This window comes from Ostrinia furnacalis, unplaced genomic scaffold (genome assembly GCF_004193835.3).
Source record: "Ostrinia furnacalis isolate ACB-3 unplaced genomic scaffold, ASM419383v2 OfSCF7470, whole genome shotgun sequence".
Classification (NCBI taxonomy): Eukaryota; Metazoa; Arthropoda; class Insecta; order Lepidoptera; family Crambidae; genus Ostrinia; species Ostrinia furnacalis.
Genome location: NW_021137709.1, coordinates 141,516 through 157,922, shown reverse-complemented (window position 1 = coordinate 157,922; position 16,407 = coordinate 141,516). Strand labels below are relative to the sequence as shown.

The 16,407-nt window shown below is 37.4% G+C and overlaps 2 protein-coding genes across 3 annotated transcripts; both read right to left on the bottom strand.

Moving 5' to 3' along the window:
* Positions 1-1,496: 1,496 nt before the first annotated feature.
* LOC114364819 (uncharacterized protein K02A2.6-like) lies at positions 1,497-6,120 on the bottom strand. 2 transcript variants are annotated; one of them, XM_028321131.1, is made up of 2 exons: positions 5,064-6,120; positions 1,497-4,683 (listed from the first exon to the last, which is right to left on the bottom strand). In XM_028321131.1, the coding sequence occupies exon 2, from the start codon at positions 4,533-4,535 to the stop codon at positions 1,788-1,790; it is 2,748 nt and encodes a 915-aa protein (XP_028176932.1). In that variant the 5' UTR covers positions 4,536-4,683; positions 5,064-6,120; the 3' UTR covers positions 1,497-1,787. Both variants share the same exon structure in this region, with proteins under 2 accessions (XP_028176932.1, XP_028176933.1).
* Positions 6,121-8,504: 2,384 nt separating this feature from the next.
* On the bottom strand, positions 8,505-9,987 carry LOC114364817 (uncharacterized). The gene is made up of 2 exons (XM_028321128.1): positions 9,029-9,987; positions 8,505-8,603 (listed from the first exon to the last, which is right to left on the bottom strand). The coding sequence occupies exons 1-2, from the start codon at positions 9,765-9,767 to the stop codon at positions 8,587-8,589; spliced, it is 756 nt and encodes a 251-aa protein (XP_028176929.1). The 5' UTR covers positions 9,768-9,987; the 3' UTR covers positions 8,505-8,586.
* Positions 9,988-16,407: the final 6,420 nt, after the last annotated feature.

The following is a 16,407-nucleotide window of genomic DNA, read 5'->3' as shown; positions in this document are numbered from 1 at the left end:
CTCTGCGCCTCGTTGGGGACTTGCTCGCTCAGCACACCGACATCGACATTTTTGCTGACCAGATTGGAATTGTGTTTCGCCAATTCTGTCTTCTCNCGTTACTTTTTTTGGGAGAGCATTTATTCATGTTGGTCCCACGAGTAGCTAGGGAAAGTAGGTCCACTCCAGCAGAGCCCCGCATGCCGGAGTAAGGCTATATTCACCTCGAGGTCGCCTGGTATCGAGGGCCCACCGTTAATATGTAAGTATAATATGTAAGTACTTATGTATTTACAAAAAAAAGTAATTAAGATGTTTATAAAATATCCGTTGTCTAGTACCCATAGTACTACCTGCTTTGCTTAGTTTGGGACTAGAGGCGCAGTGTAAAAATATCCAAGGATATCTATTTATTTATTATTATTCATAGGATCCTGAGAGCATTTTTCAGTTAAATTGCTACTCAAGAGCGAAGGCTAGTCCTCTAGTGTTGACGTCTCAGCACAGATCGGGTCATTGCCCGGCGCAAAAACCCAGGAAGCATGCACCGGATGCGCTCGCGCAGGTAAAGGCGCGCGCTCACTCGGAACAGACCTTAATGGCGTCATTATCGCCTCGCGTGTCATGACTCGATCACTGCTCTGATCTGCCATTAAAATGTTATTTCATATTTTACAACTGATCCTTATCTAGGGAATGTAATACGTGCAATTAACTATATCGGCATCACCAATATAATTATTGAATTACAAGTACATAACTATTAAGTTACAGATGTTTCAGGTTTACACGTGTTTGATCACGGAACAATTAAGAACTATCAGGCGTTAGGTACGGACTAACAAATTTGATGACCTTAAACTTAAAAGCATTTATCCTTGTCTCTATTCAAAAGCAAAACAATGTATGTGAGAAACTTTTAATTATCATTTAATTAATTTGCCATTCGGTAGGAGTATCCATGTAGTTAATGATTTCAGAAAATCAAATCCGNTTACGAAGATTTTTTTTGCGTCGTTGTCGAATGTGCATTCAGGTCAACGGCGGACATTATGAACATTTACTTTAAAATAAATCATTACACCCATTTTTGCTCTTCTCTCTCTCTCTCTCTCTCTTTATCTCTCTCTCTCTCTCTCTCTCTCTCACACACACACACACACACACACACACACACACACACACACACAAACTCTTTCCCTTTCTCTCACACTCTAATATGTAGGTAGTTATATCGAATTAAATCGTAAAGTAACTGTTAAATTAAACGCACGTCCGTTACCTTCAATAGTTTATTCCAACTGCCGCACACTCGCCAATCGTGTATACCGTAAACTAAATGTATAAGCATACATCACACCTCCACCCCTAATTTAACAATACACAAGTTACTTAACTAACCTTAAAGATTTAGCAATACACAAATTACTTATATTAACCTTAAAGATATAACAATACACAAGTTACTTAAACTAACTGTAAAGATTAACAATACACAAGTTACCTTACTATAAGCTTAACTTGTACTACAGTTTAAATACCATAGGTACTATGAATGGAATCCTATATCTTAATCCTATCGTAATAATAATATTATAAATGCGAAAATTTGGATGTTCGGATGTCTGGATGTTTGTTACCCTTTCACGCTAAATTACTGAACGGATCTTGATGAAACTCTACAGTATTATTGTTTATAACCCAGTAACATATAGGCAATTATACAGTATATAATTTATGACGATCCGTGACAAACCAAATTTCACGCGGGTGAAGCAGCGGGCAAAAGCTTGTTACAAATATTATTTTTAATCTATTTCTTCAAACCCAAACCTAACTGGTGGTTTACGACTTCGTATAGGGCGGTTAAGTGGTATTTTGTTAATATTATTATCTTCCCTTTCCTCCAACACACTAGGCTCGCACACGGAGGCTACGGCTGTAGAATCGCTGGCCTCTCGTGCCACTGAATCTGATGCTGTGTGATCAATGTTTCTCAGGGGCGAGCGATTCATATCCGTAGGTGGCAGCGTTGCCGCGCATTCACCCTTATCTGACTCCTCACCACCGGTCATAGACGCTGCCAGAGACAAACGAGACTGTTTATTAATTTCTAATTTTTGTTTTAGGGCATCTAAAGGTACTTTATTAGTAATTTTAAGGTCACTTTTTGTCGTTCTTAGTTTGAGTTGATCGATGTGCCTGTGCATCTCAGTTCCAAAAGTTGATCTTACACAGTAATCGCTGTTTCCCAATTCTTTGACGATTGTCCCGGCTGCCCATTTGTCCGAGCCCCTGTACTCTCGGTACCACACCAGCGCGCCGGGCTGAAGCTGGCGCCGCGCCCCGCCCGCGGCCCGTTCACTGCGAGCCTGCTGCGCCGCGACTCGAGAAGCTCTTTCCGGTTTTAGATTATCTAGTCTCATACGTAAACTACGCCCTTGTAAAATTTTTGCTGGACTATCACCGGTAGTACAGTGTTCTGTATTTCTATACGCTAAAAGAAATCTACTCAATGCCGTTTGTACGTCCAATTTTAGTTTAAATGCTTTTTTAATCACCCTTTTGCAGGTTTTAACCGCATTTTCCGCAGCACCATTGGAGGCCGGATGGTAAGGCGCTGAGAAAATGTGTTCAATACCATTGTGACTTAAAAAATTCCTAAATTCGGAACTCGTAAACGGGGGCCCATTATCGCTAACCGTCTGCCTAGGAAGGCCAAACCTCGACCACAGATCCCTGAGTACTGATATTACTTCACCTGCTGTTGTCTTTTTCATTCTTATTGCTTCTATCCATTTCGAGCATGAATCTACCACCACTAAATAAGTTAGTCCGCCTATGGGACCTAGAAAATCTAAATGGAGCCTTGACCAAGGGCGTGAAGGCCAAGGCCACGAACGGGGCGCCTGCCCCGGCGGCGCGTCGGCGGTGGCGGCGCACACCGTGCACGCGCGGCACTCCGCCTCCACCGCCTCGTCGATCCCCGGCCACCAAGCATAGCTACGGGCTAACGATTTCGTTTTCACAATACCCATATGCGAATCATGGAGCTCCGCTATTACTTTGTTTCTGCAAGTAGATGGTATAACTACGCGATGGCCCCACATGATACAGCCCAGTTCTGAATACAGTTCTTTCCTTCTATTAAAATAAGGTTTTAATTCTTTTATTTCGACCTCTGCTGGCCAACCGTCTAGTATAAAACTTAAAACGCGGGATAAAATCGGATCTCGGCTAGTCTCCTTCTTTAAAACATTATTGTCTAATAGCAGAGCTTCTGAAGAAAAATGTAGGTATGTCTGCTCCGGTAAGTCAACCTCTAAAGATGTAACTTCATTTTTCTGAGATTTAATTAAACGTGATAGCACATCCGCCGTGTTTTTGTCGGTTCTAACATACTCAATTGTAAAGTCATAAGCAGATAATTTTATAGCCCAGCGTTGCAGTCTGCTTGCTGCTGCGTTTGGAATACCTATGTTGGGACCGAAAATACTGACAAGAGGCTTATGGTCCGTTCGGAGCACGAATTTTCTGCCATAAAGATAATTATGAAATTTCTCAACTGCATAAACTATCGCTAAAGCCTCTTTGTGAATTTGACTATAGTTCAATTCATGTTGCGTGAGAGCGCGCGACGCGAAGGCCACCACCCGCTCGGGAGCGCCGGCGTCGGGCGCGCGCTGCGCCAGCACCGCGCCGAGGCCCTTCGCGCTCGCGTCCACAGTTAATATGGACTCGCATTTCATGTCAAAATGTGCTAAAGCCGTGGTACTACACAATAGTTTTTTTACATTAATAAAAGCTGTGTTTTGTTCTGTTCCCCACCTCCAGTGTTTGCCTTTTTTTAATAATGCATAAAGTGGTGATAAATGCACGCTTAAATTTTTTATAAATTTACCATAAAAAATTACCATTCCAATAAACGATTTTAATTCACTGACATTATTAGGGTGGGGCATACAGGTGATTGCTTCCACTTTTTCCGGGTCTACTCGGACGCCGTTTCGATCAATAATAAATCCTAAATATTTTACTTCTTTTGCCAGAAAACTGCATTTATTTTTTTTTATTTTTAACCCGTTTTGCTCCAAAATATCGAGTACTTGTTTTATCGTTTTTAAATGACAGTCCAAATTAGAATTTCTGATCAGAATATCGTCATAGAAAACAACAACATTTTTAACGTTTTTAAACATATCCATCATAATTTTTTGAAAGATACCCGGGCTAGAAGATAACCCGTAAACTAGGCGATTATATTTATATAATCCTCTATGTGTATTAATTACGGTGAATTTTTTTGAGCATTCTGATAATAAAACCTGATTATAGGCTTGCGATAGGTCTAGCTTGGTAAAAAAATTGTTTCCGCTGAGATCACTAAATAAATCCTCCACTTTTGGAACCGGAAATCGATCAACTTCTAAAACTTTGTTAAGAGTTACCTTAAAATCCGCACAAAGTCTTAACCCACCATCTGGCTTGCGTACTACGACCAGTGGCGTGGCCCAGTCCGAGTGCTCCACCGGCTCAATGACGCCGGCGCTCAGCATCGAGTCGAGCTCCGCGTCGACGCGCTCGCGCAGCGCGTACGGGAGCGGCCGCGCGCGGCAAAAAATGGGCTGCGCGCCCTCGCGCACACACAGCTCGGCCGAGCCTCCCGTGTACTTTCCCAGTGTGCCGTCGAACAGGGTTCTATGCCTAGAAATAATTTCGTGAATTATTTTATTATCCTCCAGTTTATTATCCGCTATGTAATTATTTTGGAATGAGCCTTCAGTTATAGTTATAGGTATTTTCAATTCAGCTAACCACTGCCGACCCAACAAATTCGTCGTACCTTTATTTAGGACATATAAATCTAATTTTTTAACGACCCTATCATACTCGACAATTGTTTCTATAAACCCAATCGGTTGAATAATAGAACCATCATAAAATTTGATATTCAAAGAACAAGGAATCAACTGTAGGTTACTAAACATTTCATTATAAGTGTTTTTGCTTATGCACGATAAGGCGGAACCAGTATCAACTTCCATGTCTAGTAAACAATTTTGAACTTTAATTTTTATACGCACCGGCTTATAGTTACTTAATGACATTTGATACATATTTTCGCTGGAGTCCTCTTCATGAACTTCGTTATCGTAGTCGCCGTCCTGCTCGCTCATCAGGTGTAGAGGGGTCCGCTGCTGACTCCCCCGCGCTGCCCCGCGCTGCCCGCGCGCGCCGCGCCATCCGCGGGCCCGCCCGGCTCCGCGCCCTGCGCCCATGCGCCCGCCGCGTGATCGAGTATTATGATAACCACCGGCTGATTCCGCCGTTTGTGCTTGTTTTTTAGGACACATCCTTCTTAAGTGGCCGATCTCATGACACCAACTGCACACGTAATCCTTGTAGACACAATTTATAGCCTTATGTCTTTTGTCTCCGCATTTTGGACATTCCTCTAAGGACAACTTATGTACTCCTTCCGTTATTTCCGGTCGTTCCACCGCACTTGCATCGCGTTCGGCGGCTTCCAACGATAATGCCAAAGCTATCGCCCGATTATAAGTTATACCTTCCTCTGAGAATAAGCGCTGTCTAATTACTTCGCTTTTCAAACCACAAACCAACTGATCCCGAAGGTTTTCGTCTAATGTGGAATTGAATTCACAGTATTTCGATAACTTTTTTAATTCTGTGACGTAATCAGCAATTGTTTCATCAACAAGCTGCCGCCGTTGCCGAAACTTATACCGTTCGGCCAGTACTGACGGTTTTGGCTGAAGATGAGCAGATAATAGCTCCACTGCTCGTCTAAAGGTCAACACAGACGGTTTCTGAGGACTGGCCAGTGTAGATAATAAGTCGTAAGCTTCCTCTCCCATAACCGAAATTAACGTCGGTAGTTTAAATTCATCCACCACTTTGTTTACTATAAAGTACATTTCGAGTCTTTCCACGTAACTTGACCAGTTACCCGATCTCACGTCAAACTCGCGCATTTGTCCAACCGACATTTTATGCACAACTTAAGTTTACTGCAATCCGTCCAAAACAACAAGTTCACTTTTTTTTTTTCCGCGTTCGCCACTGTTAAATTAAACGCACGTCCGTTACCTTCAATAGTTTATTCCAACTGCCGCACACTCGCCAATCGTGTATACCGTAAACTAAATGTATAGCCTGACCAGGAACATAAAAACCCTGGCATAGAGGCGCGTCAATTGCATTTGATAGTGCAACACTGAGTACAGTCGTACCTGTGTTAAATTAATAGGCTAACTTTATGTATCAGGATTAAGGATTACGGGCTAATTTGATATTTTCATAAATTAACGAAAAAATATTGTTATAGGTAACCTGGTTTAAATAAATTAAATGAAACCATNATCACTTTCACTGTCATCCGGATCGCATGCTGTTGAAGCGGAAGGCTCACTCGTCAGGTCACACACTCTTATTTGTATAAGCCGTAAACCTTTAGTTCGCTCCTTGGAAATGACGTAGGACTTTGCAGTACTACGTGCCTTCTTTCTTGCCGGTTGCTCAGTCTGCCGCCTAACCCTCTTTTCCCGGGAGGTTTGAGGCTCACCAACTTGTCCCAGGACATCTGAACAAGCTTGTGTTAATCCCTCCCAGGGATCATAGGTGAACTGGGGAAGCATGATGTTCATATCGGAGTTTTGCATCGTCTGAAAAGAAAAAATAACAATTGTTAGTGATCATAATAAATTCAAAAAATTTGTTAGTGTAGTGTAGGATGTTTGTTATTCAATGAAAAGACAGTCTTACAGCAGAGCAACCATCTTGAAGCGCTCGTGCTCGTAGAGAGAGAGGCATTCCCCCAGAGGCGCGAAAAGCCCAAACGTCACTGTCAGCTGTCACAGACCAACAATTACAGCACATCCCTCGCTTCAAGATGATTTTCTTTATTTAAATCAAAGTTAAAAATGTGAAAATCTAAGTTACATTTTCTTTATGCTAAAACTACTTTAAGTAACATTTACTTTATGCTTAAACTACTTTAAGTTACATTTACTTTATGCTTAAACTACTTTAAGTTACATTTACTTTAGGTATGCTTAAATTACATAACTAAGAATAAACCTAAGACAATAGTTATAGTGTGACATAATCATCTAGCCAAGCAGGTCTTCTCCTTTCTCGGATAGACCTTCCTGTATTTATATTGGCTTCTACCCCTTCTGTGGAAGTTGGGTTACAAGTATTATTTGGATCCTGAGTAGGACAAGTAGTTTGGTTACAAGTATTATTTGGATCTTGAGTAGGACAAGTATTTTGGTTACAAGTATTATTCGGATCCTGAGTACAATTGGCAGGAGTCAATGTTTCGAACGTATCCAAATTATTTTCTACAATATTGTTTTTATAATAAGGAGCTGGTATTAGATGCCACCTATTTCTTCTATACTCCCCTCTATTATTTTTTACAAGATATGATCTATATGGTAAAATATTAATTATAACACCATATGATCTCAGATCAGTTATCCATACCCTATCACCAATCTTTAAATCGGATAATCTTTGAGTTCTATGTCTTTTATTATAATAAAATTCCTGTCTGTCTTTAATTTCTTTTTCCTTTTTAACAAAAATATCATTTTGTTTTACAGGTAAGTCAACAGGTGAAACCGGCAAAAATGTTCTCAATTTTCTACCCATTAATAGTTCTGCTGGACTAAATCCATTTTCCAGAGGTGTAGATCTATATTCAAGCAAAGCTTTATCAATGTTATTTTCATTTTTCTTTAATAAATTTTTTGCAATCTTAACAGCATTTTCTGCTAGGCCATTAGATTGGCTGTAATAGGGCGAGGATGTTATATGAGTAAAATGATATTCATCAGAAAATCTCTTAAATTCTTGTTTAAATTGAGGACCATTATCCGATTTAAAAACTTTACATATTCCATACCTAGAAAACAGTTCTTTGATTTTACTAATGATTGTCTTTTCATTTAAAGAGGATAATTCAAAAATTTCAAAAAATCTCGAATAGTAATCAGTTACTATTAAGTACCAGTTTTTATGTAAGAATAAATCAGCAGCTATAACTTCCCAAGGAGCAGAACATGGAACATCATCTCTACAAAATCGATTTACTGGATTCGTTCTATGTTCTGTACACTCTGGACAGTTTTTTATTATATTTTCAATTTGGATGCTACAACCTATCCACCATACTGTAGTCTGAGCTCTACGTCTACATTTCACAATGCCTTGATGACCCAAATGAATATTATCCAACATCTCTTTTTGCATACAATTTGGAATAACAATTCTAGTCCCTTTTAACAGTAAATCTTCACAAATACTAAAATCATTCTTAAACTGATAATAAGGAATTAATTCAACAGGTAATTTGTTCTTTTCGGGCCATCCATCAAGTGTATATTTTTTTAGATATTTTATTTTAAATCCCGGACGAGCCCCCATTCTGTGATTTGTTCCACCGGTTCAATTATACCCAATTTCTGCAACCTGTTTAATTCCAATTCTAATTTTTCTAATAGTGGTATCGGAACCACTCTAGGCACTGCTTGCACAAAAGGTTTCGCATCAGGTTTCAGTTTGATATGAATCTCATCCTTAAATTGACCCAACTCCTGGAATAAAGAGGGAAATTCTTTCATTATCTCAGACATAGAAATTTCACTACTTGTGTTTATTGAATTTATATTAACACTCAATATATTCAGTTGACAACATGCACTTCTACTCAAAATTGGTTGGGAAATTGAATTAATTACATAAGCTTTAGCTACAATATGTTTTCCCCCATATACAAATGTCAAATTAAGAAATCCTAACACCTTTAAATTTCTCTGATCAGCCGATTTAACAATAATGTCAGATTTATTTAGTTGTTTAATGTAACTCTCTGGTAAGAAATTTAAAGGCACACAAATTATATCCGCTCCTGAGTCTACCAAAAATAATCCTGTTTTGTCAAATTCCTTCACAAAAACATTACATTTCCAAACTTTCATGTCAGTTTTCTCTAACATAGATATATAGTGAACGGTTTTACCTTCTTCGAAGTGATTTTCTTTTTGTTCAATTACTTGTACAGTTTTCAAATTTCTACATACTCTTGCATAGTGGCCTCTCTTCCCACATCGATGACAGTTGCTGTCCTTTGCAGGGCAAGTTATCTTATTATAATGTTGAAAGCCACAAGCCCCACATTTTCTGTTTTGTTCCTTGAATTCCTTTTTGATTCTCCCGACTTCCCGCTCCTCATATAATTCCTCTGTTTGTTTGGTTTGTGATTCATGTTGTTTTATAATATCTATGGCCATTTGTAGGGTTAAATTCTGAGTAAGCTGGAGTTTTTCACTTAACTTGCTATTGTTGATGCCAACAACTATTTTGTCTCTCATTATCTCTTCCTTAGTGATCTTCTCGAATTCACAGTTTTTTGCGAGATTGTAAATTTCGGTTATATAGGTTGTAAAGGTTTCTCCAGCCAATTGTTTTCTGTTGTGGAACTTCGCTCTTTCAAATATTATGTTTCTTCTTGGTTCAAAATAGTTTTCAAATCCCTGCACAATTTCCTCGAACGTTTCTTTCTTTCCAATTTGAGTCATTACCTCCCCACTTCTTTCTCCAATGCAATACAACATTAAATCTCTTCTTTCTTCATCGTCCGTTACATTGCATATTTTTATATATTGTCTAAATCTCTGAATCCACCTCGTCCAAGCCGCCGGATCCTCAAAGTCCATGGCCTTGGGAGGCTCAACCATATTACTCTTGGTTCCCGACATCTTAGCAATAGTTTTTTCTCACACTCGATCTCTCTCCACTTGCAGTTGATGCTGTCCACCGCTGCCACCATGTAGTGTAGGATGTTTGTTATTCAATGAAAAGACAGTCTTACAGCAGAGCAACCATCTTGAAGCGCTCGTGCTCGTAGAGAGAGAGGCATTCCCCCAGAGGCGCGAAAAGCCCAAACGTCACTGTCAGCTGTCACAGACCAACAATTACAGCACAGTTAGAAGGTAGGTACAGTCATAAAATTACAAACTTGAATACTTACAAAATAATGAATCCGTTGCTAGTCTGAAGACGAGCAGTGATATGGAGTGAATGAGCTTGTCGGTGAAATATTGTAAAAAACATGTGATTTGCTTTATTGCGAAATCGTTGACTTTGCAAACGTGAACGGATGTCTTGAGTCAGCATATTGAAAATTGCATATTGTAATATGAAATAAGGTTATTAAGTTTATTAGAAAGATTATTTCACAAATATTTATTAAATAGGTAATATGAATCAAACAACAAATCATAGATGGTTTAAAATTTATTAAGCACTTATTTCATAATTATAATAATAATAATTTTTAATTAATTTAATAATAATAGTATTATAAAATACAATAAGTGTTAGTCGCAGGCTTAAGAGTAGAAAGTTAGTAAAAAGTATAATTAATAATAAGTAATATTTTCCTAATCTAAACATAAAATAAGAACAAATTATTTCAACCCAGACTATTTAATATCATCATAATATTATTATTTTAATACAGAACAAGACTAAGACATTTATCAAAAAAGAATATTAACATATTATTTATAATACAAGTAGGCTCTTATAATACCTATAGAAACATTAAAAGAAGCTGGATTTATGACCCCAGGCCATACTACTGCCACTGTATTTACCTATATTATTTTTTAATATTATACGTTTGTCATCGTTAGATGATAAAGCCACTTTATTTACCGATTGAGTAAATATTTCATGCTTTAACGATTTAAATACTACATTTGTTTTTTTAATAATTTTGTTGTGCAATAGGACATTATTGTAATCTTTAAAAAGTAACTGCTTAACAGCTGGTTTTTTTACTCCTTTGGCTTTTTTTATTTCTTTATTTTCAGTTTTAATACAATATAATTTTGATCTTAAACCGACAAATTCAGTTATGAGTTTTCCACCTAGTTCGTCTTTAAACAAACCAGGTACTTTTTTATTTTGCCGTTTAATGTCAAACAAATTATTTTCATCATAATTGCTTGTGTCAAAGTAAGATTCAAATTGACGTTTCAAATCCTTATACACGTCCTTGGTGTGTATGGAGTACAAAAAGCTATCCGTATCTGTGTAACAAAGTTGTAAATTGTTACCGTAGAATGGTTTANTGATCTGAGGTGAGGCCTCTGGTGTGAGTGCAGCTTGACGTGACAGTCCATATAAATTGACAAGGTAAGGGTGTAACGTGTAGTCTCATCGGCCGAGAACTGTCAAAGTTTATGAATGTCGAGTAGTATGTCGGGCTTCAGTGACGCGGCCTGTGTGCCAGGGCCTTTATAGTAATAACTATAACACGCTTGTGAGAACAGTCAATAGTCGCGTGTTAAAAAAGTGCATTCTCCCGAGATTCGTTCCGCATTCCTGTTACTCCGAGGAAATGCAGCGCGCACTATTTTTTACTGCTCCTCGTTTAATGTCTCAGTCGTACCTTCATTGTCTATTTTTATTCCTACTTGAGCGACTACGATTGTCTGTTAAGAAACATCTGTAAATGTCTTAATAGTAGGTACCTGTAATGCTATTGTTTTGGTACAATCTGTAACACATTTTTATGATAAGAAGACTGAAACGAAGTCATACAATTTTGGTCTGAAATTCAAAGCTGCTATAAAACAAAACGTCTATGTCGTGTTTGGTTTGGAAATTTCTTTTTAATTTCTGATTATGAATAACACATCAAAATCAAAGTCATGCAGTGCTAAATAATACAAACCACGTCAGGTTGTATTCTAAGCTTAAAGCTTCTTTAATTACTGCAACACATCATTAATGAAATCGAAATAATCTAAGATATTTATTATTTAATAACTACATTTACTACATGCAGGGACTAATTAAATGTTTATGATCACAATCACCCAAAGTGATTCCACGTTTATTATACTCGGCGCGGATCACTTTCGTTTTTGAGGGACCGGTTTTGTTACTGATGTAAATTCTTGGACGGATATTGTTCCTAGCTAAAGATGCTTGATTTTTAATGAGAAATTGTTTACATAACTGATGCAGATAGACATTTCTAAGATTTATACAAAAACGATTTTAAAATGCAAGTCTTGCATTAGTGTCTCACGTAAGCTAGCACATTTCTGCCATATAAATATTATTAATTTATTACATTAACATTATTTCAAATTCAAATTTTATGGATGAAAATAATGATCTATGTTAAAGAGTTGTAAAAAAATATCTTCACGTTGACATGCCTCAGCATCAGCACAAAGCATCATGTCCAGACCTCAAAACTGTTAGTGGGCATTCCACGTAGTATTTAATGGCGGCATTAAGATGAACCACAGAGAGGCAGTTAGAGGCGCACGCAGCCCTGCCAGGTGGCTAACGGGCTGGCGCTGGAAATCGAAATCGCCGTAGGTCAGGCACCAACCGGTCCGTTATGGACAACTTGAATCGGTATGATGAAGTTCTTGACCTTGAGAAGATCGGCAAGTTCAATTTCACTAGCAAAATAATTGAACAATATGCACTAGACTCTCTTACTACGAGAACATTAAAATTATTTCGGCATCGAATTCCGTTATCCGTTTACGTTATTAATATGTATTAATTAATTTTATAGTAGTTTTTGCAACACCAACGTATTTTTTTAAAATTAATTCATCTTATCGAAAAATTGGGTATTCTTACAAAAAATCTGATGTCATTACGTAAAAAGATGCGGACAATCTTGGACTCTGTTTCGCTCGGCTTTCCAACCACGCTTTCTTCCAAATCAGATACAAATCTGAATGATTTGCAGATGTGAATATTGCGCCTCATTATAATGGTAAACTCATAATATGGTTGTAGCATAAGGTTTACACACTAACTTTATTTCGAGCCTCTAACGACTGTCATTACCGTCAATAACGATAAAATTCAAAATATAACAAGACATTTAACAAAAAGTTCCCACAGTTAGTTCCCGCATTATACAGATTTAAGCATTGATCATTTATTACGAAGCCAGTTATTTATAAATATGGTTTGCTTCGAGTATGAGAGACGCGCGAATATTGATACTCACAATATTTTATCAATATTATGAGAAAGAAAAAAATTCCCAGTTACTACGAAATCTCTATCGGACAAAGCACGCCAGATTTTCCTGGCACTTAAATCCTACTTAGTTGAATGAAGCAAAATAATACATGACAGGAACGAATAAAACATAAATGCGTATATCATAGAGCTCTATTCAACGCTGTGCGTTCGATTTGCTGCTTAATTTAAGCAAGCATCGTTTGTGAATACGGGTGTATGTCGCGTGGTAAAGGAAATCTTAAAGATGGATATTAATACAATATAGCCAGTTGTATCAAATTGAAATCATCTCGATTCCGATAGAAAGTCTAGAGCACGGCGTTATCCGCCAGATCGACCCAAATATCACATCCACGGTGCAAACCATACCCTTGCCCGTGAAGGCTGCATCATTCAACGTCATGATTGCTATCTGAAAAGCTGTTATTTTAATGCTGAACGTACAGTTACCTTCGAAAAGTTCAGATTCTCTTCTTCCCGTTGCGTTGTAATAGTAATTTTTGAGATCAAAATTAATCAGAACGAGTAGATACTAACATTAAAAAGTTTATTACGAGTAATTAAGACAACTCTATTGTGGTAAGCAGGTATCCGTATCAGACTGCACATTTTTGTTGAAAAGTACGACTTTACAAAGTAAGATGCCACAATTTAGCTTGATGTGCTGTCGTCTGTACGCATAATAGGTACTATGAATGCATTAATGATACGAGTATTATAGAATTCTAATAAATAAAAGAATTAATCAATTCAATGATACGTGCTCTTATTATGTGCCCGAGTGTACTTTTCCTGAGTTGGGTAGATTGATAACCGTATTTTGGGATGAGAGATTGAGATCTAAAATGTATGGCAAGGAAGTTAACGGTGGTGTAAGTGCCATTCTTGAAGCTTCTTGAAGCATGTATTTTGATAAAAGTTAATACTATGGTATGTCTTTAACAATAAAGGTAGACAATATCGGCGACCCTTGATGTTCAGATGTCTACGGGCGGTGGTACCATCCCAGTGGCCTACTTGGATAAGCATATTCTATAAATTATTGTCTTAACGGCCAGGTGTACCGATTATTCAAATTGTGCTATATTTGAAATCAACTATTTCTTTACAAGTTTTTAGGACGTTTTTAACTTTTTGTACCAGTTTTCTTTAAAAATATGTAAATCTTTCGTTTTCTTGTAACTTCATACGAGTAAATGCGCATTCTCCGTTTATTTTAGCAAATAAACAAGCTTGCAGATTGCTTGAAAGCGAGGTGTATAAAGACTTTACTTAGCATAATTAGTACATGTACATTTATCCAGTCGAGTCTCAGTAAAAGTGAAAACATGGAAACCAGTAGCGGAAGCCAGGAAACACGCCGCTGGACCACTATAATATTATACTGGACTTAGAGGCAGGCTTAGTTTCCTATATTTGCATTTAGCTGGTAAAAAGGTAAGATTATTTACGATAAAGATCCGATCACCGTTTCATTCTTTAAACACCTATGTTGTATCAAGCTCGGCAAGGTCAAGTTCAAGCTCAAGCTATCAAGTTTTAGTACCTGTACGACAGTACCTCAATATTGTCAATGAAACAATAAATCAGATGTTGCAATATAAAAAGATGCCTATTCACGCGTAGTAGGTACATTCGCGTTGATTTCACTCCTACGCAATTTAATTAGTATCGTAACAAAGCGTGTACTTAGTAATCAACAGAAATTGTAAAAAACGTAACAGGATAATTCTAAACAACATTGTACTCGTAGCAATAAAAATCACAACTCTTTCCACGCTTCATTACGGGCCCGCAGCAGGTACATTTCCATAAAGTTCATTTGCATCTGCATAATTTCATCTCGTATTATCATAGCCCGTTATGATTTGCCGGTGGATACAAGCTATTGGCTGTACTAGTAATCGCTAGTGTATACGTGTGGGAACATAATAATATTGTTTAATAACAGTTACTTAGCTCAATTATTTTACAGCTATACCAGGTCGCTTAGGTATTTCTTAAATTACTAATGTAATGTGTCCTGGTTTAAAACTACAAAAAATCATAGTACCTATATCTCACTTTACTAAATATCGCGCTCTACTAGTTTATTCAGTTTGATTTTTTTCGTTATTCTATGTTATGACTTTATAGCATAAGAGTCACAACTCAACACATGATTTACCGTTTTTCAAAATTGTTCATTCAATACCTAGTAGTTTGCCACAGTACGGTTTCTATTGTTCAAAGTTTATTTCATACTATTAGCTTTTGCCCGCGGCTTCACCCGCGTGAAATTTAGTTTGTCACGAATCGTCATTATAGCCTATATGTTATTCTGGGTTATAATCAATAATTCTGCAAAGTTTCATCAAAATCCGTTCAGTAGTTTTTCGTGAAAGAGTAATAAACATACAGACATCCACACAAACTTTCGCATTTATAATATTGTGTGGGAGCAGTTAGCTAGAGACCTATAATTGTTTTTCTTTTTTTTATTGTGTTTAATACTGTATCTCATGTTGAAAGTCCAATAAAATAAATAAATAAATAAATTAAGTAGGATTTTTGGCGCTTTTATCTAATTTTTATGCAATTGAAAAATTACAGCCAATTTTTTGACCCATTTTTTGTTGAATTTCATTGAAAATTTTAAATTACCAAAATTGCATCAGCAAGACCGAAGCCAGTTTGTGCAAAACTTTTACATCATTCAATTTCTCTGCGTTCGCAACAGATATACCGGTCCTTAAGTATACCTACTCCCGTCTATTTTTATCTGACCCAGAACATGGACGCCTCTTACACGGAACAATACACCCTCATTACTGATCACTCTCCATAATTTTACTGCCGAAAGATAACAAAAATGTTCACGCTTCTGTCTTCAATTTAACTGGATGCTGTTATTTGTGATAAGTATAACAATGGCCTGGGAGGAAGTGTTGCTATCGCGGCATCTATGGCGGCCTTCTGTTCCATTCAATTGGCTTTTCCCGTCAGAGATTAGGATCGGTTATGATGGTGAAGGTATCAATATTATTTTATACTTCATTGAGTTGGTTATTTATTTTATCGGTGTGTGATTTGGTGATTTCGGTTTCGGTGTGTGAGTGAAATTTTTTTTACGATTATGTTACCCAATCTCTAGTATCTCTATTACCCATAATCACTATCTAGAAAGATGCTTCACTTGTTAGGTTTTTATTGGCGGTCAAGTTGTAGATCCTGGCTACACAGGAGTTGCAGCCTTGGGAAGGAGAGGTCGTGTCTCTACAAAACTCTAAATCAGCTTTATCGATATGATTCAGGCAGGTCGTTTACTAGTGCGTGTTCAATTATATC